The 27,021-nt window shown below is 39.7% G+C and overlaps 2 protein-coding genes across 11 annotated transcripts in view; one reads left to right on the top strand and one right to left on the bottom strand.

Moving 5' to 3' along the window:
• The window catches only part of LOC121527265 (aspartyl/asparaginyl beta-hydroxylase-like), a 49,798-nt gene extending 40,882 nt beyond the window's left edge, over positions 1-8,916 (top strand). For 8 of the 10 annotated variants that reach the window (XM_041814153.1, XM_041814152.1, XM_041814150.1 and 5 more), the window contains 14 exons: positions 181-228; positions 681-791; positions 2,075-2,116; positions 2,191-2,306; positions 2,452-2,538; positions 2,619-2,769; positions 2,986-3,122; positions 3,211-3,309; positions 3,421-3,510; positions 4,734-4,871; positions 4,957-5,092; positions 5,257-5,348; positions 7,681-7,814; positions 8,112-8,916. In XM_041814153.1, coding sequence (XP_041670087.1) covers positions 181-228; positions 681-791; positions 2,075-2,116; positions 2,191-2,306; positions 2,452-2,538; positions 2,619-2,769; positions 2,986-3,122; positions 3,211-3,309; positions 3,421-3,510; positions 4,734-4,871; positions 4,957-5,092; positions 5,257-5,348; positions 7,681-7,814; positions 8,112-8,262 — 1,532 coding nt within the window. In that variant the 3' untranslated portion in view covers positions 8,263-8,916. The remainder of the gene's footprint in view (positions 1-180; positions 229-680; positions 792-2,074; positions 2,117-2,190; positions 2,307-2,451; positions 2,539-2,618; positions 2,770-2,985; positions 3,123-3,210; positions 3,310-3,420; positions 3,511-4,733; positions 4,872-4,956; positions 5,093-5,256; positions 5,349-7,680; positions 7,815-8,111) is intronic. The other 2 variants (XM_041814155.1, XM_041814146.1) reach the window with 1 other exon arrangement.
• A 2,111-nt stretch (positions 8,917-11,027) lies between these two features.
• Positions 11,028-25,394, bottom strand: LOC121527104 (clavesin-1-like). The gene is made up of 8 exons (XM_041813817.1): positions 25,141-25,394; positions 19,911-20,801; positions 17,840-18,010; positions 17,637-17,755; positions 17,144-17,318; positions 16,164-16,274; positions 15,713-15,936; positions 11,028-14,304 (listed from the first exon to the last, which is right to left on the bottom strand). Exons 2-8 carry the CDS (start codon positions 20,010-20,012, stop codon positions 14,226-14,228), a joined length of 981 nt encoding a protein of 326 aa, XP_041669751.1. The 5' UTR covers positions 20,013-20,801; positions 25,141-25,394; the 3' UTR covers positions 11,028-14,225.
• Between the last annotated feature and the right edge of the window lie 1,627 nt (positions 25,395-27,021).

Raw genomic sequence — 27,021 nt, 5'->3', positions numbered from 1 at the left:
ACAGTACATGTTTAGTTCCTGTAGCACTGATACTACAGAAGATATTTGAATATTTAGAGGTAAAACCAGGAAGTTAAAGTTTGGGAAGGAAGAGACAGCTGTTGTGTTTTATCTGTACTGTTTTCAACTATTAAAACTACCAACCCCGATTTTTTTGTTGTTTCTTGATTTCCTCTGCAGTGGAGTCAACACAATACCTGACCAGCTCCAAATTCACTCAGGAAGCAGGTAAAGTGTGACCACGTGTGTTAAAAGAAAGGTTAACTGTTGTCTAATTTTAATAAAGTTATGGGAATCTTGAAAACACAGCTGGTCCGGAACATGATCTGAGTTTCTGAGGATATTTCTTTTTTATTCTTGGGTAAAGTAGATTTTTGTCTTGTTGATGTTCACCTCAGTAACCGTGTATCCCTGTCCTGCTCTTTTAAAGCTTTAATATATAACAGCAATTCTTCATTTCCTGAAAATTTTCTCAGGGGGTTTGAAGCAGTCGGTGAATGTTTTGAGTCGCTCTGGAGGAAATTGATTTCCTGAGAAAGAAAATAAATAAATAAACAAACAAAATTCAGTCTGAAAGAACTCATGTTTAAGTTTCTGAAAGTGCTCTGACTTTTCCAGGTAAAGTTATACAACTTTAAGTTATGGCATCAGTAAAATTTGAGCTGTTTTTCTCTGTTCAGTGACAGTGGAGGAACTAGAAAACCAGTCAGAGCCCCCAGTGGAACCAGAACCGCAGAGTGAACCACAGACAGAAACACCAAAACAGACAGAGAGCGGTGCAGAGGCTGAAGGTAAAAACATGGAATCTTATTAGACAAGAAAAACACACAAGCATATCAGAGCCTCTTTAAAGAAACAAATACAGAGAGCCTTAAATTTACCAGACCGACAGAAAGCACTGCAGAGGCTGAAGGTAAAAACAAAAACTCATATTGGACAATGAAAAACACAAAAGCATATGAGAGCCTCTTTAAAGAATTACAATTTTAGTAAGCCTTAAATTTACAAGAAACAAAGCTATATATCCAAGGTTTATCTCATATATTTATGACTTTATAATGTCAAAATTCAGGGTATTATTTGTATATTGATGACCTTATAATCTCAAGAATTTCAGCTGTATAATTTCTATATTACTGCATTTATAATTCTGAGAAGTCAGCTCTATATTTTATTTTTTATCTTATAATCCCCAATTTTTACATTGTATATTTCATATATTTATGACTTTATAATCTCACATATTCAGATGTGTATTTCATATATTTTTGAATTTATAACCTCAAAATTTATGGTAATTATTTCTAAATGTATGACTTTATAGTCTCAAGAATTTGAGCTGTTTACTTTGTATAGTAATGACTTTATAATTCTCTGCTTTTCAGAGATATATTTTGTTTTATCTCTGTAATTCAGGGTAACAATTTTTATATTTATTTTATAATCCCAAAATGTTGGTATATTTTGTATTTTTATGAAATTTTGATCCAAAGAATAATGATAGTGATAATTTTATAATACCAGCAATTCCGCTGTATGCTTCACATATTCATGCAGTTATAATCCCAAGAATTCTGTGTTATATATTTTTGATTCATAACTTTATAAATCTATAACCTTTATGACCTTATTTCTCCTTTATTTCCCCATTTCTTTATATTCTATTTTTGATCATAAAGCTCAAACACTTCCATAAAACACATAGCCAGTCAAGTATATTATTTTCAATAATTACCAAATTTCAGCCACTCAGATGTATTTAAATGTTTTAGTTTGAACCCAGGTAGAATAAAATAAACAACTGAACAAAGGGGCGAAACAAACGCAATTATAAAGCACTTGATTGGAAAAACCTGCAGGCACATTATTATGGGAAAATGATCTCAAAATAATGAGATAAATAAGTCGAGATCTTGAGAAAACAGCCAAAGTTCATTTTTCATCACAGCAAAATAGAGTTAAATAAAACAAACTGATGTCAGTCTAGTGCTTCTGTACATTGTATACTTTGCCACAATATGGTTTAACCTTCTAAAAACAGCTTCATGACCCTCTTTTACATGTTACGTTGCAGAAACAACAGAGAAACAGGCCGAGGAGAAGCCAAAAGAAAAAGGTACAAATTTAACATGATTTAAACAGATAAACAAAAAGGCAACATTTAATAGCTTTTATTTCTTTAACTTTTAGCATCTCTTCTTCTGTCCATCTCTACTCCAGCAAAGAAGAAGAAACCAAAACTGCTCAATAAGTTTGATAAAACCATCAAAGCTGAAATCGACGCTGCTGAAAAACTTCGTAAAAAGGTAAAGACGTGGCGCTGCAGCGCTCCTGAAAAGATTCCCTACACATTCAACTTCATTCACGACTACAGTTAATTAAAATCTCTTCTCCAATACCAGTGTCTGCTGTCTATCACTCATTCATGTGTTTATGGTCTTTTTCCATCAGGGTAAGCTGGAGGAGGCATTGAGAGCGTTTGAGTCATTGGTGCAGCAGCATCCTCAGAGCCCCCGCGCTCGCTACGGAAAGGCTCAGGTACCAAACAGTACCACTTCATAATTCTGCAGCACTGTGAGCTTTTACTGTGTCTAAATGTTACTGTAATATTCGGGCAGACGGAGGACGACCTGGCAGAAAAGATGCGCAGTAACGAAATGCTGCAGAAAGCCATCAACAGCTACAGAGAGGCCGCTGAGCTGCCTGACGCAACCCCTGACCTCTTGAAAGCAGCGCTGAAGAGACGAGCAGAGCGGCAGCAGTTCCTGGGTAATACAGATACACTACAAGTAAAACTACCACTAGAACAAAACTGCACGATTCTGTTTTTTACAAAGACCTCTTTCTAATTTGCACCTATTTACGAAAATGTGAAGGCAATTTAAGATGTTTTAAAGTTTATGAAGGGAACATTTTTCCTTTTGAAGTTCTAAGTTCAGATATATTTTCTGATGCTGAACATTCTGGATCATTTTTCTCTCTCAGGTCGGATGCGAGGCTCTCTGGCGACTCTGGAGCGGTTGACCCAGATCTTTCCAGAAGACATCAGTCTGAAGAATGACCTTGGCGTTGCTCACCTGCTGCTGGGAGACAACAAAGGTGCCAAGAAGGTCTACGAGGAGGTCAGTGCGTTCACATCATTTATGCTTTCACAGACGTTTGTGGAACCTTTTTCACTTTTTGCTCTGATTGGTTTGTCTTCTCTTGCAGGTTTTGGCGGTCGCCCCCGATGATGGCTTTGCCAAAGTTCACTACGGCTTCATCCTGAAGTCAGAGAATAAGATAGCAGAGAGTATACCATACCTGAGGGTAAATACAATCACATTTGCTTTACTTTGATTCAGCACATTTACTGAAAGAAAATGAGGAAGAAGAAACCAGCATAGAAGAACTCATCCCTATCTTCCTCTGTCTCATCAGGAGGGTTTGGAATCTGGTGAACCAGGGACGGATGACGGGCGGTTTTATTTCCATCTGGGTGACGCCCTGCAGAGGGTCGGAGACAAAAGCGTGAGTTACAGAAATTCACAAATCAGGACTTCTTTGTGACCTGATATATTCCTGCTCTTCATTTGAAATATAGTCTTTAAGCAAATGTTTCTCAAACTTTGGGTCGTTTCATACCTGGATTGTTTGGAGAAGTTCTTCTGAAACAAAGTGACGTTACCTCTTTGGCCTGGTTTATTTGGACAGATGTGAGCATAACAATCAAACTGATGAAGAACAAAACAAGTGAGGTGAAATCGCATACAAATTGCAGTAAACTAATGTTTCTCAACCTTTGGTCAGGAGAGCGTCATGACTTTATTTTTCATGGGCACAACCCACATACTCAGCTCTGCTGTTCATCCCACAAATGCATGCTCTTTACAAATGTACAGTAGCAATTTACACACCACATTGCTGCAACATCACTCTGGCCAGACATGATTATCTTCTCTAAGGCTTAAAAACATTGGATCGTTCTGGAACACACAGTGCTATGGGAAGAGTGTAAAGAGCAAGCCAAAGAGAAGAAATGCACAAAGTACCAGGAATGGTGGAGGAGTGCAGGGAAAGAGACTGGAAGACTTTCTATGAGCAAATAGACTGCAGAGGATGTGCAGGACGCCCATTCTGCGAGGCCTTTACTCGGCTGGGCAAAACAGAAGCTGCAAAGAAGAGGGCCATTCAATCAGCCAGCGAAGCTGCAGAGAAAGCCACAAGGTGGCTGTGGATTAAAGGGCTGATCTGTCACCTGGGCGAGGGTGCATCACAGATACTAGATCTTCACCAGTATCTTTATTGGCCTCTGACTGCTTGATTAGAGGCCTGCAGCCTGTAGTAATGCCTGCCATCCGCTAGATGGTGCCAGACAGGCTTGATTAAAAGCTTTCAAAGTGACCTTATTGTTATTGTTAGACAATGAGGAGGCGTTATTGATGTTCTTTCTCTTGTAAAGTCATTTTTCAAGCTTTTTCTGGGTCCAGATTCCTGTTTGGTCTTAGATCACCTATGGCTGGATGCAAGTTATTAACTCATGTTGGCATTTTTTAGCATTATTTGTTGTTTCTGTCATTAGAAGCTCATGACTTTCACTGTGAATGCACCATGTATGGTTTATGGAGATGTGTGTGGTTTGTTCTTCTGCTGTGCTGTCATTTATGATAACTTCATATCCACTGATGCTTTTTTAAAGACTGCTTCCCTTAACAAAGAAAACATGTTCAGTGTTGATCTCTGCTTATCTTCAGGCATATCACTGGTACGAGCTTGGTCATAAACGCGGCCACTTTGCCTCCGTGTGGCAGAGGTCGCTGTACAACGTGGACGGCCTGAAGGCTCAGCCGTGGTGGATGCCTAAAGAGACCGGATACACCGATCTGGTCAAGGTAAAGTGTGTTTGAGAGCATGAATCATGTGTTTATGTTCATTCAGAAACATTTTAAAGAGCCGGAGATGCGCTGATGTTCACAGACGCTGGAAAGGAACTGGAAGACGATCAGGGACGAAGCTCTGGCTGTGATGGACAAAAACACGGGAATGTTCATACCTGAGGAGGAGAACCTGAGAGAAAGGGGAGAGTGGGGACAGTTCACTCTCTGGCAACAAGGTACACACTGATGCACGAAAAATATCTAGAAACTCACACAGAGAATTTAAACAGTATCTGGTGACGAATAATGTGTAAAAAGTTCTTTATCAGTCAGTTGGTTCCTCTGATAGATGACTGATATGTTTTTATGTTTTTATGCATTTTGTTGTTGTTTTTTTCAGGTCGAAAAGTAGGAACTTCCTGTCAGAGTGTCCCAAAGACGTGTGGTCTATTGGAGAGATATCCTGAAGCTACAGGCTGCAAGAGAGGACAGGTACATAGAATATACACACGAAAGGTTGACTGGTACAGTGCATATAAAAATATTTACCCCCTTGAATGTTTTATACTTTTATTTATTTTATAAATCAATCATGGTCAATATAATTTGGCATTTTTGACAAAAACATCTTTAATGTCAAAGTAAAATCAGATTTCTACAAAGTAATGTCATTTTGATAAAAATCTGTAATGTAAAATAAGTGACTGCATAAATATTCACCCCTTTAAAGTGACTGACCTAATTCAACAGAGGTCCAGCTCATTGTTGATAGTAGTCTCACAGATAGTGAAATGGAGATCACCTGAATGCAGTTAATGTGTCTCAGTGCCTGTAGTATGAAGACACCTGTGTCTAGAAGGTCCAGTCACTGGTTAATCAGTATTCTTGGCTACCATTACATCATTGAGACAGAAGACAATCAAAGAAAAGGTTTTTGAAAAGTCTAAGTTGGGATGGATAAAAAGGCTCTGAACATCCCCCAGAGTTCAGTTAAATCCATCATGAAGAAATGAAGGAATATGGCACATGTGTAAATCTGACTAGATCAGGCTGTCCTTACAAGCTGAGTGAGCGTGCAAGAAGGAGACTAGTGAGAGAGGCCACCAGGACACCTATGACTACTCTAAAAAAGTTCCAACCTTCAGCAGCTGAGATGGGAGAGACTCTGCATACAACTGTTGGCCGAGTTCTTCACCAGTCAAAGCTTTATGAGAGAGTGGCAAAGAGAAAGCCACTGTTGGAGCTAAACTTATTCAATCTCAATTAGAATTTTGCTAAAGGCATATGGGAGACTCCATGGTCAAGTGGAAGAAAGTTCTATGGTCTGACGAGACCAAAATGGAGTTTTTAGGCCATCAGACAAGACAAACACTGCACGTCACCACAAACACACCATCCCCACTGTGAAGCATGGTGGTGGCAGCATCATGCTGTGGGGATGCTTTTCAGCAGCTGGCCTGGGAAGCCTTGTAAAGGTACAAGATAAAATGAACACAGCAATATGTAGGACTTGGAGGACAATCTTATTCAGTCTGACAGAAAAGTACAACTTGAGAGAAGAATTATTATATAATTATTATGATTATTATTATCCAGTAAGACAATGAGCTGAAGCGTACAGAGAAACCTACACAGAAATGGTTTTAAATACTACAAGGTGAATCTTCTGGAGGGGCCGAGTCAAAGCCCAGACCTCAATCCAATAGAGAATTTTTGGCTGGACTTGAAAAGGGCTGTTCATGCCTGATCCCTGTGCAACCTGACAGAGCTTGAGCAGTTTAGCAAAAAAGAATGGAGGAAAATTCTGAGTCAGATGTTTGAGCCTGGTTGAGACCTGTCCACACAGACTTAGTGCTGTGATTGCAGCCAAAAGTGACTCCACTAAATACTGACTAGAAGGGGGTGAATATTTATGCAGTCAAAAATTTTACATTACAGATTTTTGCGTGACATTACTTTGTAGAAATCTGCTTTTACTTTGACATTGAAGAGGGTTTTTTGGCCAAAAAAGACAAATTATACAGTATTGACCAAAATTGATTTATAAAATAGATAAAAGAACAAAACATCCATGGGGGTGAATACTTTTAAAGGCATTTTACCCTGCGTTTTTCAGAGGGAAATCACACCTTTGAATCCTTTGCATTCGCTAGTGCCTGTTGTCTTAAACATGCTATTAAGATAATGTGTATTTCCAACAGATTCTTACATTTAATTCTGATTTTTATTCCCTAAGCTTTAAATGCCACCTTACGGTGTTTTAGATAGACCTTTATTTTCATTGCAGCCCGCAAATACAGTACAGTACAATGAAATATGATGGCATGGCATAGAAAGGAGACATAAGTAAAAATGATACTCAAAATAAATAGTAGGAAAAAGAAAAATAATATTTAAACAAGAGCATTCTAGAAGAAAAAGACATGGTATTGCAGATCCACCAACATTGCACAGAAACTCATGAATATTGCACATGTTTTCTTGTTGAAGTGTTAATTGCTGCTATGTTGATGCAGTTTCCTCTTTCGGTCCCTTTGACATGTAGGTTAACAGAGACAAAGAGGGCTCCACCGTGGTCTGGTTTTCTCGTCTTCTAATGCATTAATTGCAGTCTGACCTCTCTGTTTCAACATGTGTCTGTGTTCGGCTTTTAAGGATTTAATTTCTAAAAATAATTTCTAACTCTTCGATGCGAGTCAAAAATCAGAGCTGAGCTTTTACCGTCTGAAGCAGGAAATCTTCAGATAATAATCTGCTGATCTGACGTTTAGCTGCTGTAATCTGCTTATGTTTCGCTCTCTAATATGAATGTTTGTGTTTGTAGATAAAGTTCTCAGTGATGCAGCCAGGTACGCACGTGTGGCCTCACACCGGCCCCACTAACTGCAGACTGAGGATGCACCTCGGCCTCGTCATCCCCAAACAGGGCTGCAGGATCCGCTGCACTGACCAGACACGGTACTCTTCCTCCTCCTCCTATTCCTGCTCGTTTTACCATTCCTAATACTTTTTTACTCCACTCCTCCTCCTCATATCATGGGATCTGTATTGAAATTCTGTACCAACACTCATGATACTTGTACCAAATTACAGCACAAATTCTGGTGCTACATTTTGGCACCCACCACACCTGGCTTCAGTTATTTAGACTAGACACTTCAATTCTGACTGCTGTTCTGATTTCTCCAAATGGATTATCCATAATTCTTTGTGCTTTCATAAAGGGTCTTCTCACCCCTTTCTCTTCTGTTTCAGGGAATGGGAGGAGGGGAAAGTCCTCATCTTCGACGATTCCTTCGAACACGAGGTGTGGCAGGAAGCTGACAGCTACCGCCTCATCTTCATCGTTGATGTTTGGCACCCAGAGTTAACGCCGTACCAGCGCCAAACTCTGAGTCCGATTTAGATCCACACAAGAACAACGAGGACTGCAGACCCGGTAAGAACGGTTTGAAGGACTTACCGGAGCGTCTGGTTCTTCTTTGGATTAAAAACACTGAATGTCTGAGGAGAATCACTCTTGGATTTTGGGGCTTTTGTGGATGAACTACTAAAATCAATAGTGGAAGGATCTAAACATCAAACTGAGGATTTTTCTGGGTTTTACTACTGACTTTGTCTCACCTTAACCACACACGGTACGTTTGGAGCCCTGATTTACCTGGGCTTACTCAGTTTGGACCAACACCACGGTTCATAAATGTGGAAATATTAACATTAATATTGTTGGATTTCACATCAGATCTGCAGGCTGAAACCAGCTCTCTGACGCTGTGGTACGACTTCTCAGAGGTTTACAGAGAAACGTTTGGATTCTAAAACACTACATGTTTGAGGAGAAACTCCTTCATTTCACTGACGATGTTTGATAAATTTGTGTGAATGTTTATGAAATAAGAAACGAAGCCTTAATTTTAGCTCAATCACTATGCATCCTCAGTTTATCCAGCAGGTTTTTACTTTCACTTTTTCATCTCTTTTGCACAAAAACAAAGAAACACAAGATGTTTAAAGATGATTTATATTTATATTAAAAATAAAAAAATGAAAAAATGGGAAAACCTGGAAAAATGTGTTTTCTTTTTTATTCACATCATTTCAAACACAGGTACATTAAAAATATCTCCTCTGGAATATTCTGTTGATCAGTCAGTAGTTAGTTGTTGCTCCTTTTGCACAAATTTCTGCATCTCTGCTCGTGTCATGGAGGCAGTCAGTCTGTGGTTCTGCTGGGGTTTTATAAATCCCAGTTTGCTCTGATGGCAGCCTTCAGCTCGTCTGGATTGTTGAGTCTCGTGTCTCTCATCTTCCAGAGATTCTCTATGGGGTTCAGGCCAGACCAGTTGGCTGGCCAATCAAACCTAGTAATACCATGGTAAACCAGTTTCTGGTAGTTCTGGCATCCCTTTGGGCAGTGAAAAGGAAATCAGTTTCTCCATAAAGCTTCTAAGCAAATGGAAGCATGAAGGGCTCTAAAACCTCCTGGTAGACGGCTGACAGCATTGACTCTGAACTTGATAAAGACCAGTGGACCAACAGCAGCAGGTGACATGGCACCTAAAACCATCACTGACTGTGGAGAATGGAAACACTGGACTTCAAGGCCTGAAGGATTTCTTCCTCCGGACTCTGGAAACTGAATTTCCAAATGCTGAATTGACTTGACTTTGGACTACTGAGTCACAACGATCCAGTTCTTACTTTCCTTAGCCCAGGTGAGAAGCCTATGAAATATGTGTTTCAGGAGTGGTTTGAAACTAGGAACACAACACTTGTAGTCCATCTAGACCATCTGTGTGGTGGCTCTTGAGCCACTGGCTCCATCTTCAGTCCACTCCTGGTGAAGCCCCCTAAGTTCTTGAATCTGCTTTGCTTGACAATCCTCTGAAGACTGAGCTCATCCCTGTTGCTTCTGCTCAACTTTCCATTAAAGTGCTCTGATATAGCCACTGAGAACAGCCTGTTTTCAGCAGTGACCTTCTGTGGCTTACCTCCCTTGTGGAGGGTGCCAGTGGTTGTCTCTGGACAACAGTCAGGTCAGCTGTCTTCCCTATGATTGTGGTTGTGTGTACTGATTCAGGGTGAGAGAATGAATGATCAGGAAACCTTGCAAACTGGACTTTCCAACAATATTACAATATTTAAAGATGGTGGATTTTTATTTTTCTGAGCTGCAATCCATATTATCAGTCTTGAAATGTATCACTTTGTATGAGATAAATCTAAAATTTATAAAAAGTTTTACTTTCTGAAGTAAAATGACATGAAAAAACAACTTTTTCATGATATTCTGTTTTTTTGAGAGGAATTTGTAGATATACCAGAGGTATAAAGAAAAGCGTCTTGAGTGCACAACACACCAAATCTGGAAGAAGACAGATCACAGCAGTGGAAGACCACACTGGATGTCACTCACCGAGCATAGCATTAGTTCAGGAAGGTCACGAAGTGAAGCGCTGCCATGTAATCGAGATCAGCTGGTCTCAAGCAAGTCCTCATCAGCTGACGGACAGCTGATTTGTTCAAAGCACACTACTGGCTAATCACTCTCATGCTGCCTTATTTGAACTGCTCCTGCCTGGCTACACTCTGCTGCTCTCTCTGCAAGCTGCTCTTGCAACCCTCCTCCACCCTAGCTCCTCCTTTATATCAATCTGTTGTCATTGATGCCTGCTCTGCTCTGGGGTTTTTCTGCTTCTCTCCCTGCCTCAGGCTTTCCTTATAAGCATAGCAAGAGCAGGAACGTGTGCTGTTCCTGCTAAATGCTTTCCACTTAGGCTTGTTCAACAGCAGGAGGATCCCAGAACAGCCACGCCACCAAATATAAATAACAGCAAAAAGTGCTAATTCATAACTGCCAATAAGGAAATATTTATAGCCGCAGATCATGTGTTTCTAGACAAAGTTGTCTTGACTGAACTGTCAGCTAAGAACAGGAACCTGAGGCTACAGTTCACACAGGATTACCATAACTGGACAATCAGACATTGCAAAAGTTCAATAAATCATCGTTCTTCTTCACTCTGATGCTCATTTAGAACTTCAGCTCATCATCTTGGTCATGCCTAAATTTCGCTGGCTGCTGCCGTGATTGGCTGATCAGATTTTTGTGTTAATGAGCAGATGAAGTTTAAGTTTAAGTAAAAGAGAGCAGAGTCCTGTTGGTGTAAATGTTTACTTCTATACATTCATTGAAAGGAAATACATTACAGTCGAGTGGAGACCAGATCACTGCTCAGTGTAGCCCTGATGACGAGTCAAACACGCTGCAAAATCTGTGACAAATTTGGCCTTTAAATTTACACATCATTCACATTATTTAAGAGAGTGAAGATAAACTATCAGTCTGCTTCTACATTTAAGATTTATTTCTGATTTAAGTCCGTAAATATTGATGATTAAATTTGCAGAAAATGAAAATTTAACTTCAAATCTCTCAGGATTAAATCGGCCAAGTGTGCCACTGTTTTACAGCGTGGTAATACTGATAACAATAATATACAATCTTTAAATAAGTTAGATTCAATAAAAACAATCTTTCCCTTCACAATCAAAGTTAAAGGTGAAAATTTGGCATCCTGTGGTTTCTTCAAAATAAAACACTGATAAAGAAAGAAATGTTTCACTCTGGTAGAAGAGTTTTGAACATTCCCATGCATATGATCCGGTTTAAATGTGTTGATATGTGCAGGTTTTTGATCAAAAAGCCTGTGTAAAGGCTCATTTATACTTCTGTGTCAACTCTACACCGAGAGAGTGAGACGCCCTAAAGATACTGAAGGCTTATGCACATGGCTGACATGCACCTCCTTAAAAATGCAACTACGCATGGAGGTAATGCAGACCCAAAGCCCTGTGATTTGTCCGCTGGGTAGCACTGGGGATTGATTAAGTCTACAGGCGTATTGTGTGAACTCTGCTGGGAGATAAATGGCTGCAGGTGGCGTTACAAGTCACATCAACTTCCTAACATCTGAAAATATTGCAGGTGCATCTCCTCATCCTTTCCATCTCCTCTGATGTCTCCTCTGTTTTCTTCTTTGCAATAACTGCTGTATAATCCGCTGATCAATACTTATCAGCTCCAACTACAATAAAATCATTCTTTCTTTAGTCCCAGTGGTGTTTTGGTTGAGTATTGCAGAGCTACACAGAGATACTAGTGCACATGTGATGCTCATGACGGTGTAGATTCAACCCAGAAGTATAAACTCAGCTTAACTTGATGTGTTTCTGCTGCAAATGAAAGAATAAGGTGAAAATATTTTACCAAAGTGAGTTTTCCCTTCATTTCATTCTGACATGGGAACGTTTCCACCCCCACTGAGTTATTTTTCTCATTCAGTTTGTGACACTAAAACAAGAAAAAACAAAGTTTGGTCTAAATTTAAAACAACGTTTCATAAATAAGGAAATATCTCCAGCAGAAAGGCTTGAGGAAGTGATAGAGCCGCCATGTGAGAACCCTGCACACATAAACCTGAAAGTAACTTTAGATTCACAATCACAGCTCAGAAAACACTCAACATTAATGCTTTTCTAGAGTTTAAGACTGGGTTTCACCAACAACGATCATCTTTAAGAAAATTAAGACCATTTTATCGTGTTTTAACCACAGATTTTTATACCAAACTGAAACAAACATGGAGGAAGCTTTAAAGCTGCACTGATGTGCTGTTGATGTTAGTTGCAATGCAGTTAAGGTCAAACATTACCAAATTAAATGTTTAAAATTAAATTCATCACATGCTGTTCTGTCCTTTTAGACACGGCAGAGTTCATCCACCGTCTTGTCTCACAGTCGTCAACGTAACAAACGTCCCATTCCAGCTCTAAAAATGAACATTTCCTTTCACTGTGACAAGTGTTGTAAAAATACCAACATAACATAGGTTTAGTCATATTTGAATTAGGGGTTTGGGATTGGCAGAGTGGCATTTTCTCCTCTCTGCAGTTATCAGAATATTTCTACATACAATGAGTACAATCTCTACGCTGTAAAAACAGTTTTTTCCACAGTTTAACTGGTGCAGAGGTGATCAATACGACCATTTACTCAGTCCTGCAGACGCCGTCTATGCAAATGAAGGGAGACCAGAGTCTAGAGAAGTCTTTTACCAAGTTTAGAGGCTAGCTGAGCCCCTTTAACATATAAACCCATTTTGTCACAAAAATGCTTTTAATTTAAACAGTGATGTACTATCAATCGAATAAACCTTGTGGGGTGAGAGACCGAGTACAAATGTGCAGTTCACAACGGGCCTGTTCAATGTAACGGTTCTTTAATGTGAGCAAAGGTAGCTAGCTCCAGTTTGACTACCAGTTTCCTTTCCTCCATCCTTGTCATTATTTAATCCATGAAAAGCCAAACTGTGCCAAATGAAAACCCATTTGTAGAGATGCACAATATTGGATTTTTTTGCACATATGCTGATATTTAGATTCATTTTTGCAGATATGATATTTAAATGTTTTCAGACCTGAAAATTCAGTCCTTTGAGCACACTTGCGTGTTTATAGCTTGAGCATAAGTTGAGAATGTGTTGACTCAAAGAAATCTAATTGTTCTTATCTTTACCAGAAAGAACAGAGAACTCTGAACACCAGCTGTTATGAGGGAAACTTTATAGGGAACCAGCAACTAAATGTTTTGATTAGTCTTGAATTCCTAGACCCAGGTCAGACGACTGATTAGAAAACAAGAATGCTAAGGAACCCTCCAGAGTTTCCTCTGACTTGACCCTGCCCAGGCAGAGTCCACCAACTTTTGGGTTTCAACTGAGCGAGCTGTGAGCGTGGGGACATGAAACAGCTGACACTGAGGGTGTTTTTTTAAACCCAGAATCAAATAAACTGATTTTAAGCTGGTCTAAATGAATCCTTGTTGGAGAAGCCCAGCCAAACTCATCCTTACTGTTGACATTATATATTTAATTGTTTCGTCTTAACCGTCGTGTCGTCACATCTGTTCAGAAGTTTAAATAAAGTTTTACCCCATCCTCTGAGTGTCTGACTCAGTGAGAACCAGAGGCGTCACCAGTGAAATCCCGGCGGTACATTCCTCCTCTTTTTCTCACAAATACTCGAAGCACACGTCTCGTCGGTTGGTCGTCGTGGGGACAGATGCTGGCTCAGCTGGGAGGCTTTAGACGGCTCAGAGACAGGGCAGGCTGAGTGGGTGTGACCCGTTTAGGAAGTTCAGAGTCCGGGTCAACAGGACACGACTTTAAATCCCCCAGATAAATACAGACAGAATGAGAGTGTCCAAGTGTTGTCGTCTTTAAAGACGTGTGGGTGTCTGTACATGAGTGTGGATGAATCTACATGTGCCTGTGGGTAAACTAACTATATTTATATGTCTGTGTTTGTTCAGTCCAAGGCCAGCAGAGGCGTGCTGGTCTCTCGGTCTGTCGGTCGGAGAGTTCCTGGTTCGACCGCTGACTGAGACCTGAAACAAACAACAATTAAAGTAAAATACAGGCACACATATGAATCTTGGGTGCTTAATCTGATGATTTGATTTGATGATTTGAAGCTGATTTGATTAAGTTACATGAAGGGGCCGAATAAAGTCAAGCTTATTAGGAACCAGAAGACTGACTCTTATTACTGAGATGAGCCAAGTGATCCAGATCTCTAAAAATAGCTGCGATTCCCATCAGATCTGACAATCTCACTGTCCAACAGCTGTTCATTAAACAGGGATCACTCCACTCCCAACATGTGGGGGTGTTAAAAGTCTAACGTGACATTGATTTATCTGTTTTCTCCAATTAATCATTATTAATATTACAGATGACGTGTAAGACACATCTTGTTAAAAAACAAAAAACTTTGTGGATCTGTATTACAGGATGATTTATCCTTTCATTTGCATAAACTGTAAATAAAAACAGAAGTCAGTGATTGTCAAATCTCATAATTTATTCACAATAGAACATAAACAGCATATGTTGAAACTGATACATTTGACCATTTCATGAAAAATATCAGCTCATTTTGCATTTGATGAAAGCAACACATCTAAAAAGTAGGGACAGAGATGGTGGGAGATTCAAAGTCTTAGTAATTTTACATTGAGGAACATTTTGTGGAAATTGTTCCACAACTTTTGCAAACAATTTTTCACTGATAGGTGAACTTCTGCCCATCTTTACTTCTGAAAGACTCTGCCTCACTAAATGCTCCTTTTATACCCAGTCGTGTTCCTGACCTGTTGCCAAATAAACTCAAAAGTTGCAAAATGCACCTTCAGCTGTTTTCCATTAGTACCATTTAGTTTTGCAGCCTTTTGTTGTACTGTCCCCACTTTTTAGAGATGTGTTGCTGCCAAAAAATGAGCTAATATTTTTTCATGAAATGGTAAAATGTCTCAGTTTAAACATCTGATATGTTGTTTATGTTCTGTTGTGAATAAAATATTGGTTTATGAGATTTGACCATCATTGACTTCTGTTTTTATTTACATTTTACACAGCGCCCCAACTTTTTTGGACTGGGGTTGTATCAGAGTGACATTCTCCAAATCTGTAAACCCAGTCTCAGCCAGTCCATATTGTCCTCTTGTATTTTCTTCAAATAGAATCCAAATCATCGCTGTACTTCTTATTCTGCTTGGCGTTACTCTGAGCTTTTATTTGGATAAACTTCCTGGTCTACGCCCGCTGCAGAGACACTGAGCATGCTCAGAACTCCTCATACAGTTCTGGCCTTATTTAGGTGCATCCATGTGAGGGTAAATTCTCTCTAGGAGTGTTAGTTCAACTTTAAGACATCAAATTTTGTATGATTTTAGTCTAATAAAAACATCAACTCTTTGTAACTACGTAAACGCATTGACAGACTCCTCTCCTCACCTCTTCATCATGTCCTTGTCTCCTCCTCCTCCACAGTTCTCTCTGACATGTAGGGCGTCGTAGGTCAGCGTGTACTCCGTCTCGTCATTGTAGTCGGGTCCCAGCAGCGTACGCGCCCAGATTCCCATATCATATGGAGGAAGGGTGCCACCGAATTCTGATGGCAAACACTCGGGCTGGATGAGCTGGTGGAGCGAGTTTAGGTTGTTACCGTGGAGGAAGATCTGAGGACAGGAGGAGAGGAAGGGGAAGGGGAAGAGGGGAAAGAAGACAGAAAAGGATAAGACAGGAGAAAAAAGGAGGGAAGGGAAGAGGAGAGGAAGCAAACAGAGAGGAGAAAGTAAAGACGAGCAGAGAGGGGCAGAAAAGTTAGGAGAAGAGACAAGCAGGTAAGGCCAAAAGAAGAGAAAAAAACTGAAAAAAGGAGACAAGGAAAGACGACAAGATTCACCCTCTTCCTGGTTTTGTCCTTGAGGAAAGGTTTGATGATGGTGTACATGGCATGAATGTACCAAGGCTGATTCACAAAGTGGATTCCTCCAAACCGGGCCGGAAAACTGTCCTAAGGAGACAAGGAGAGGAGACAAGGAAAAGGATTAGAGACAGAGGATTAAACATTAAGGGGAGCAAAGGAGTCATAGAGAGGACAAATAAAGGGATGAGGAGGAAGGAAGTAAGAGGGTAAACAAGAAAAAGGAGACGAACAGAAAATATGTGAAACAGAAAAGAAAGGAGATGAAGAGAGGAGAGGAGAGGAAGGAGGCAATGAAGGAAGGGAAGGTAGAGAGTAGGAGGCATGGAAGGAACAGAAAACAGGAAGAGACATTTAGCAGAGGGAATAAGACAAGGAGGGAAAACCAGGTAAGAAACAAAGAAAGAAAGAGTAAATGGGAAAGACAAAAAGAGAAAAAAGAAACAAAGAAAGATAAAAGCTAACAGAAAGGAAAGGAAACAAGGAAAAAGGTGAACAATGAAGAAGACAATAGAAAAAAGTTATCAAGGAGGCAGTGGTGGAAAAGAGAGGCAGTAAACAAGGAATGGACACCAGAGAAAAAGAACGGAAGGGATGAAGATGAGAAGAAGGAAACAAGGAAATGAGAAGACAAGGAGATGACACAGAAAGAATTAAACAGGGAAGAGGGAGAGGAATAAGACTAGAAAAGAGGGAATAAATACAAGACTCAAAGGAAAGGTAATACCACAAGGAAGGGAGAGGAAAGGAAAGAAGAATAGAAGTAACGGAAAGGACAGGAAACAAAGTATGAGAGAATAGCAGAAGAAATATGGTATGGATAAAAGCAAAATGAGAGGCCAAAAGGCAGAGACAATGAAGGAAATACTGAACCCTAATGAAACCTTGTTAACCCCATTAAAGAGACAGAAGGAATCGATCTTATTGGTACAAGGACGAGCGCTTGTGTTACTCTTTACCTGGAGGCCCTCGATGGCCAGTTTGAGGATGTTTGGCGTTAACTTGGATGCCTGTTTGAAGGAGAAGTTGCTCCAGTCGATGATGAGGATGAAACCATTGATCTGGAGTTCCGGGTTCTCTATCAAAACCTCCAGAGAGAGCAGGATCGCCCGCAGGATGTCAGTGAACGAGTTCCTGAAGGAGGAGGGGGAGATAAAGAAAATGTCAGCGTGGGTGTTTATGAGCAGTTAATCAATAGTCAAACAGGCTGTGACGGCGAGTCTTAACTAAAACAATGGACTCAATCTGCTGCTTGTGTTCTTGTCTATTTTTAGTGTAAGTACAGAATGAACCATTAAGCTCTTTGTTCTCTTCGATCAATACTGCGGCATGTTTGAGTGGGAGAGATGGCAAAGACGGCACGTTTGATGGGGCGTGAGGACCCTACTGTGCTTTCAGAGTCGTCTTAGGGAAACCCGTGTTGAAGTTTATTCTTATGTGTGCGTTTTGTACCTGCTCTGGTCCCAGTTGGAGGCAAACAGGATGAGGATTTTTCGGCCATGTTGGTCTGGAGTCTCCAGCACGCCTGGAAAACCATCCATCAGCGCTCGCTTAATACCCGGGTCGTCCACCTGGAACACACACATTACTGCATGGATTAGGATGCTGAGTACTTCAGTGACTAATACTTAAAATGTCAGTCTAAGTCCTGAGACCTTGAAGCTCTGAAACATGTCCAGGTTCTGCTGTCTGAACTGGAAGTACTGGGCCAGTAGCCTGAAAGTCTCCACCTGATCGAACTTTCTGGCTCTCAGGAAGCGGAGGATGAAGTCATCGTCAGTCCTCAGGAAACCGATGTCGGGCCGTGTCACAATCATGTCCCGGACCTTGATGTCAGTGAAACAGAGTGGAGACATCATTAAGATAGCTGTCAATGTTACTCAAACATCAGGAGTTTTTAGATTTGTAGACTGCAGACATAAAGTAAGAAACTTTATTGTTGCTGTTGAAGGAAATGTATCTTGGGTTCTTTGGATTATTTGAACCGTTAACTGCAACAAGCATACATTCACCTCTTCAGTGCAAACCCTTTAGGCTTTCACATGGAGTTCTTTGCAAACTTTGCAGGCTTTTATGTGTTTTGCACTGAGAGTCTTCCGTCTATCCACTCTACCATAAAGCCCAGATCAGTGGAGGGCTGCAGTGATGGTTGTCCTTCTGGAACTTCCCAAAGGATCTCTGGAGCTCAGTCAGAGTAACCATCAGGTCCTTGGTCTCCTCTCTTACCAAGGCCCTTCTCCCCCATTGCTCAGTTTGGCAGGAGAGGGTGACCAGCTCTTGGAAGAGTTCTGGTTAGTCCAAACTTCTTCCTTTTGAGGCCACTGTGCTCTCGGGAACCTTCAGAGCAGTAGAAATGTTTTTGTATCCTTCCCCAGATCTGTGCCTGTTAGCGACTCTGTCTCTGAGATCTGCAGCTCTGCAGTTCCTTTGACCTCATGGCTTGGTTTTTGCTCTGATATCATTGTCAGCTGTGAGGCCTTCTTTAGAGAGGTGTGTGCCTTTCCAAATCGTGTCAAATTAATCTGAATACCACAGGTGGTAAATCCAATCAAGGTGTAAAACATCCCAGCAAAGATCCAGAGAAATGAGAGGAGCCTGAGCTAAGTTTACAGTGTTTTTGCAAAGGGTCACTCTGACTGAGCTCCAGAGATCCTGTATAAAGATGGGACAAAGTTCCAGAAGGACAACCATCACTGCAGCACTCCACCAATCTGGGCTTTATGGCAAAGGGGCTAAACAGAACCATCTCCTCAGTGCAAAACACATAAAAGCCTTCTTGGAGTTTGCAAAAACGCACCTAAAGGGCTCTGAGACTAGAGGAAACAAGATTCTCTGGTCTGATGAAACCAAGATTGAACTGTTTGATCTCAGTTCTAAATCTGGAGGAAACCAGGTACCACTCATCACCAGCCCAATACCATTCCAACAGTGAAGCATTGTGGTGGCAGCATCATGCTGTGGGGATGTTTTTCAGCAGTAGGGACAAAGAGTCGGGTCAGAGTTGGGGGAAAGCTAAAACTACTGAGATAAATTGATAACCTGTTCCTCAGCGCTCAGAACCTCAGACTGGGCTGAAGGTTCACCTTCTAACATGACAATGACCCTAAGACCACAGCCAAGACAACACAGGAGTGGCTCAAGGACAACTGTGAATGTCCTAGAGGGGACTAGCCAGAGACCTGAATTAAACCCTATCAAATATCTCTAGACAGGATTTGCAAAAAAAAAAATGGCAGAAAATCCAGGTGTGCAAAGCTTGTTTGTTGAGTCATTCGAAAAGACGAGGCTGCAATTGCTGCCAGAGGTTTTTCAGCTAAGTGCTGAGTAGAGGGTCTGAATACTTGTGTCATTGTGATATTTCAGTTTTTTAATTTTTAATAAATTTAAGAAAACGCCATGATGAGCAACACTAACGTGATGAGAAAACAGGAAATGATGCAATAGGCTGACAGTTCTAGGCTACTTTGCTGATTGGATGTTACTCTTATGATGTCTAGCCAATCAGATAATGTTGTGGACAGGACATTAGATGAGACTGTGGAGAGTGGAAACAGCCAGAGGGAAAGGCAAATATCATATCAAATTAGCACTATTTTTCAGTCAAGTAATGTAATCTGCAATCTGTAAAATAAAATGTAGATACAGATTATCAACAAATTATCAGCCCCGCTACTCAATCAGACCAGTAACTGGTCAACCCCTGCTGAACACTGTAGATTTCCATACCTGCTGGATGTCCTGATGCAGAGTGTCCGGGTTCTCGTTCAGCTCCAGACGAGCCTTCTCTGTCGTCTCTGAGCTGAGACCGGCGTGCAGATGCGTCATCATGGAGTCTCACTCTCTTTTGGTTCCTTATGTCCAAAATATGTTTCTGTGCAAAATACTAACCCAAAATCAACTGATGTATTTATTTTTTAAATCCTTTCGGTTTTCAAGTTTTATTCAGACTCCTTGAAATCCCAGGACAACTATTTCCTCAAAGTTTCTTCTTGTTGATTGTTTTGTTGTACAATCTTCAGCGGCTCAGATTTTTGATTTGGTTGTTGAAGAGGTCGGTAACGTGAATCTTTGCCCTTTAAAGTAAAACAATCATGTTTGCTGTCTTTGTTTTTATGTCTTTTATTTCAGTTTCTTTAGTTATAGTTGCAACGCCTGAAAAAGTCAGAGGAGAGTCACAATCGTAGTCGTCTTTGTTGGACGTCGTCCAACAGAAACAGCTTATAAATCAACAATCGTCTCTGCTGTCTGCTTCTACATCATTGGAATCTAACAGTCTCTGTTTTTGGTTTTGATGCTGGATTGAAATGCTGATTTTATTGAAGATTTTAGGAGTCAAACAGCTTCACTCATGGTAGGAGAATCTTTTTCAAATTCACATCCTATTTGTCCTGATTTTCTGTCTCACAGCTCCCTCCGCCTCCGCCTGCTCTCAGTCATTTTTCAGAATTTGGTTTTCATCAGGTGGCGTTGATGCTCCTCTTTGTCATGTTGGGCTGCTGAGAGCTGGATTTGTAATGATGATGATGAAGAGTCCTGTTGTTCTGCACTGAGGTCGCAACCCGTCAGGAGAGAAGAAGGTCAGTTAAGGCAGCGCGGTCTGATGTGGGGGTCTTCAGCCTGAAAAGGAGAGGAAACAAGAACAGTTAATATACGTAACATGAAATGGTCCAAAATGAGGCAGTTTTCCAATTCTACAAATATCAAACAAAAATCACTTCATGATATTACATACACAAAAATAAATGGTAAGAAGAACAGTTTTATTTGATTCCACCCTTCATTATTGATTAACTACCTAGCTTCTCCCAAATACCTACATGACAAACCCAAATGTAGTAATTGTTGTTATAGCTGTCACAGAGGATGAAAACAGAATGTAACAGTTGACCAATACTGTTTTTTAAGGGCCATTATGGTTACGGATTATTAGTAGTAATAAGGCCCATAACCAATAATGGAATCGATATGCATTTGTTACATGACGAACAAAATGTATTAAATGTTACAAAAATAAAACTGCATGTTAAAAAATAAGGAAAATAAATAGTTTTGAACCTGCTCTGCACACATGAGAAACAGCACAGTGTAATAAAGCAGCAGCAGGAAACAGGAAGTGATGTCTTACACTCCCTGTGTCAGTGCCACCCAGGCCTCAGTGTTGATTGGCTGGTAGATGTGACATCAAGCCAATCAGATAGTGTTGTGGGTGGGACATCAAAACAAAACCAGAGGGGAAGACACACCCATGCTTTGGTGTTCTACTTCACCTTACAGTAGAGCGGCACACCTTTAATGAATTCATTTTATCAATTATCTTTTACATAAAATGTCATTACCAGCTAAATGCCATTAGCCAGGCTGATAATCAGTCTACTCTTAACAGAAAATATTAACATTTATGGATCAAAAAACAAAATTTTACTTTACTTAACCGCTGATAAATTCCACTGATAAAGAAGTAAGTGTTAGCATGCTAGCACACATGTGAACATTATACCTGCTAAACCTCAGTATATGATAATGACAGTAGTCAAGCATCACTTTTGGGCTCTCCAGAGAGACCATGTCCCCATCTGGGTTAAAACAGGCCAGGACACTAATGGCAATAGGTGGTAAAACAATAGTAGCAGCAATGTTAGGCCCTATTGAAAGAAAAGTATGTGGACCCTTTGAAATTATTTATTTTTTCTGCATTAATTGGCCATGAAATGTGATCTGATCTGCACCTAAGTCACACGTATAGACAAACACAATGTGCTTAACCTAATACAACACAAGTGATTACAATATTTATAGTCTTTATTGAACACAGCCTTAAAACATTCACATTGCTGCTGTGCTTAAGTCGCCAAAATGTTTTAATACTTGTTTCTTTTTAAATTCCAGGTGTTATAAATCAGTACAATCTTTTATATCAATGATCCATAGTGAGGAAAAGTCCAATGCTTGTTGTAGATGCCCTAAGTTACGCCCTATTCACAGAAGCTACTAATCAGGAAAGCACTGCAGGCCCCGCCCCCTTAGTTCCTGAGCCTTGGAAAGTTATACCCCCGAGCTGGGACTTCTTGAGAGGTTGGTCTGCTACCCTGGATTTATACTCGGATTCCTGCAATTGAAACAAAAAAAACCCTCCTAGATCCTGGCGAGCATCCCTGCTGTAAAAGGATTATTCAGTCTCAATGGGGTGAAAAAGCACCCACTTGTCCCAAGTGTGCAAATGTTAGCATTTAGCATGGTTGATGACAATCAGAAATATGAACTTGCATAGTGCCTTGCTTTAACTGCCATAACATTTTATTACTATAATGCTCCTGTTTTTATGCAATTTAGACAATGTTCAGGAGTTTCTCCCTATTTTTGATAGATTTATTTCTCAGCACCTGACTTAAGAAATCGATGTACACTTTTGTAGCAATGTAGCTTTTCAAAGCTTTGTTCCTTTTTGATGCTATCGATCATCAAAATAACAGACTGTATTGTTTTAAACACGACATAGAAAGTTTAAAATCTGAAAACCTTAACAGAGGTCCTATTTATTTATAGCATGATCAAGTCAGTAAATAAGAGTTAATATGCAGATGTTGATGTGTTTTTGCTGCTTTTCAGTCATTCAATCAAAGGTTATTTTTATCTCCTCTTTATCTCCATTTCATAATGGAGGTCTGAGCCTCAGATGACCCCCCTGCCTCCACTACTCACCCCAGCCCCCGCCCCCAACTCGACCCCATCTGCCGCTCACATTAATTGTGTCAGACGTCCACAGAGACACTTAAAGGTCCCACGGGGCTGAAAGAACGCTGGGCGACATGGAGCAAAAATTAAATCCAAGTGGTTTTTTTTTAGCAGAATGGGGATAAAGGATATAAACCTGGATATTTTCATCTATTAGTGAGACTCTCATGTGTCATTTTAGACACATTTTAGTATTATTTTAGCTTTGCATTTAAATACGATAATTATATAAATGCTTTATCTAGTGGTCAGGTATTGTATTTAGTATTTTTGACAATTTACATTTTTACTTCTTGATTCAAGATTGTATTTAATGTATTTCTATTGTGTAATTTTTGTCTTACCTAGAACCCTTGAATCTAGTTTTGTTCCCTTGCTTTAGTAGCAAATAATGCAATGGACTGGACTGTGATTTCTCTTTGCATTTTTGCACGGGTATTCTGAGAATTTAATGGTATTCGTATTCTGCTTTTTTAGGAGGGAATTATTTAATTATACTCTGTCTTATGTGAAATGGTTTTTCATGTGTAATGTGTGTTGTCAGGCTGCAGCATGGGGAAGAGTCCAAGACAAATATCTTACTCTGTGGGACAATAAAGTTTCTTATCTGTACCACATTACCGAACAACAATAAAGACTCCTCAAATCTGTGACTCATAAAAAACTTTGATTTGATTCTAGAATTTCTAAAAAACCTGTTTGATATTAAGCAACACAAATGGAAATCCTGGACACCGTATAATGAGCTTTTTTTTTTCATTTTCTATGACCAGAGATTGCAGACAAAATCCTTCCCACTGTATGAAATGCATTAAAAAAAATATTGGTGGCATTTTTAAGGTTGTCAAAATCTTCTGGGCCATCATAACATGTCTTTAAAAAAAAAAGTCTGTTATTTTAGTGATAAGTAGCATCATGATGTACTTGAATCCACACGGTTTTGGTAGCTGAATCTACAAGCTGTAAGCTGCTTTTTCCAACCCTCCTCCACCCCAGCTCCTCCTTTATTCTGCATCTGACTAAATCATGTCATTCTGTTGTCATTGTCTGTTGCCTGCTCTGTTCTGGGTTTATTGCTGCTTCTCCCCCTGCCTCACACTTTCCTTGTAGACACAGGAAAAGCAGGAATGTGTGCTGTTCCTGCTTGATGCTTTCCACATAGGCTCTTAAAAGACTAAGGGGGTCCCAGAGCAGCCACAACAAGCAAGCCCTCATCAGCTGACGGCCAGCTGATTCGCTTCTTAGCAAGCTATTGGCTAATGGCACTCATGCAGCCATGTTTAATGTTTTTGCAACCCTCCTCCACCCAGCTCCTCCTTTAAATTGCTTCTGACTTAATCAACTTGATGCTTCTATTTACTTGATGTTTATATTTATTCATAGACAGATATAATCTGCTGTACATATCATCTTAAGGCTTTAAATCTGTGCAACATGTACAACTCTACCATGGAGTATTGGTGTTTGTCTAGAGCAGTGGTCCCCAAAGTGAGTGTCGGTACCCCCAGGGAGGTCGTACCTAACAATTAAGCTGTGGCTTGAATTGTTAGGTACATTGCTCAACACTGCCCCAGTGGTTACCAGTAGAACTGCAATATTTGGTGCCTATCTGTAAGCTTGGAGAGACCCTGCAGTGACCTCTTGTTTCCACTTACATTGCTGTGGTAAGTCCGTATATTTATGGACAAAATGGACAAAGTATGGACAGAAAGCTTAGCTCCTCTCATTTTCAGTGTTCTTATTCTAAACAGTTTTATGACAGCATTTGGCCTTTGGTTAAATTTTATTTTAAAATCAACATCTACTATATCAGTATAACAAACACTGTTTTTCCAATTATGTCATTAAAAATGTATCACCCTATCTTAAATCTCTATACCTTGCCCAGCCCTATGCTGAATTTTACATTTCAAGCTCTGAGATTTAACATAAAGGAAAAATAAACCAACCTCAGCTCCCTCTATGTTACTCTGCGTGTATGATGAGGTTATAACACTGAGGAAACATGTATAAATTGTAATGTGGAGCCTCACAGATTTATTCCTGACAGTTAAAATTAAAGTGACCCTTCCGATGTGTAGGCAGTCTGAGTGTAGGCTCACCAGTGTCCTCACAAAGAGGCTAAAATGTTCCAGCTTCCTCCACAGTGAGGAAATTTATCCTAAAAACATTTTCTGTTCGCTTTAATCTGATTTAAAATGTGAATAAATTAATTTTTACTCACGGTGGAGGGAGCTGCTAGGTGTGCTGGTTGAATCCCGGCCGTCCTGGCTGGCCCGTCGGCCCTCCCGTGTTGCTGCTGATGCTGGGGATGGTGGCGGAGGTGGCCATCGGTATCCCGCGGACAAAAGAGGTTTCCGTTAGAATTTAGACAATAAAAGAAACGCACACAAAATAAATTGATAGAAGAAATCAAAATGTCCCTGATGAACGGATTACAGCATGTCCTTGTGGATCCGTGTGGGCATCGTAACGTGTGAGGCGGACGATGATGCGTTTTCACTTTGTGCTTCGAGAAGACGTCAGGATGCTCCAACAACGGTCAAGATTTCAAAATAGCGGTCGCGACTTCCGGTTTGGACTTTCTAAAGAATGTTATAAACGGCTCCGATTTTTCACATGCTAAACACATTTAATTTTGCTTTTTTTACACCGAAATAATTATTCAGACTATTTTCACGTAAGTACGCTACTTAAGTTACCAAAAAAATGGTTTAAATACACAAAGAAGACCTCTGCAAGAGGAGGTTATGAATTTATACTGCAGTCTTATCAGGTCACTTTAAGTGTTTACAACCGTCACAAGTTTATTAGAGCGAGGAAATAAAATAGAATTAAAAATCACTCTTGCTAAGAACACGAGGAATTAGTTAATTAAATGCTTTTCTATTGTAAGAAAAGAATAAATGGGACTTAAATCACCTAATGCACAAAACATTAGAAAATAATTCTGTTTCTGATAAATATATTTATTGACTAAATTTTACACGTTTTTTATGATACAGTATGCTGACTTCAAATTTAAAATGTTTACTACAAAATGAATGGAAAAAAATAAAACCATGAAACCATAAATGCATAACACATAAAATATGAAGTATGAATGGGACCAACGAGTTAAAATTGTGAAAAAAGTAAAATTCTGTTTACTTTTACAATGTTGAAAAACATGAAAAACATTCAATCAAAAACTGCTCTGACAAATATTCAATCAAAAACTTGCTCTGAAAAAAATTCAATCAAGTGTTTGACACCAACAACTAACACTTATAAATAATTATATCAGTTTCCATCTCTTTACATCTCTTCAAAATAAATTAATATAGGATCTGACTACATTCTAGGGTCTTTGTGTGGTCTGAAAATCCCATGCTCTTATTTTGAAGGTTTGCTTCCGATGTTGCCATCTTTATCGATGTGTATCTTCACACACCTGAACGCTCGTCTCTGTGTGACAGCAGCTGACGGCCAAGCGCGTTCACGAGAAAACCTGGACAGATTGGAGGCTGTGCGCGCACACAGTTTTGGGTACGCGCACGCGGGTTCGTGCAGAACACCTATGGGTCAAGGAGGTGGAGGAACATTTTTCATTTGCATTTCCTTTGCGTCACATGCACGTAAAATATTTATTTATTTATCTTTTTTGTTTTGTATTGTCGATTTTTCTAAATCTTACCATACATTGTTGTGAGAAATTTTTAAATTTCCTCCAATGAGTCATGTCACGAGTATGCTCTTTTTATTTTCAAATATTCCCATTTTTTCACTGTTATTCATTTTGTTTCAGTAAATGTTTTAAACAGATGACGAGACATAGTGTGCAGATAAATAGTATTGTCGTTGATTTAGATTAGGTTTGGGTATTATTTTTATTATAAATCAATGTCTTTTCTAATGACAAAGGGTAGGAGAATATTGTTTACATTGGTGTACATAAGGTTATGTTTATCGACGTGAAACAGATGCTTAACAAAAAGATTGTTTACATTAAGAACCAACATAGTGGCCAAAATATGCTCTATTTGAAATGCTTGGTAGTCTATTTGGGGAATTATCAATTTATCTATTTTATTGTTGTCTTAACCTTTTTACTAGTAATAAAAAT

The sequence above is a fragment of the Cheilinus undulatus genome, linkage group 19 (genome assembly GCF_018320785.1).
Source record: "Cheilinus undulatus linkage group 19, ASM1832078v1, whole genome shotgun sequence".
Classification (NCBI taxonomy): Eukaryota; Metazoa; Chordata; class Actinopteri; order Labriformes; family Labridae; genus Cheilinus; species Cheilinus undulatus.
This window is presented reverse-complemented; position numbering and strand designations above follow the sequence as displayed.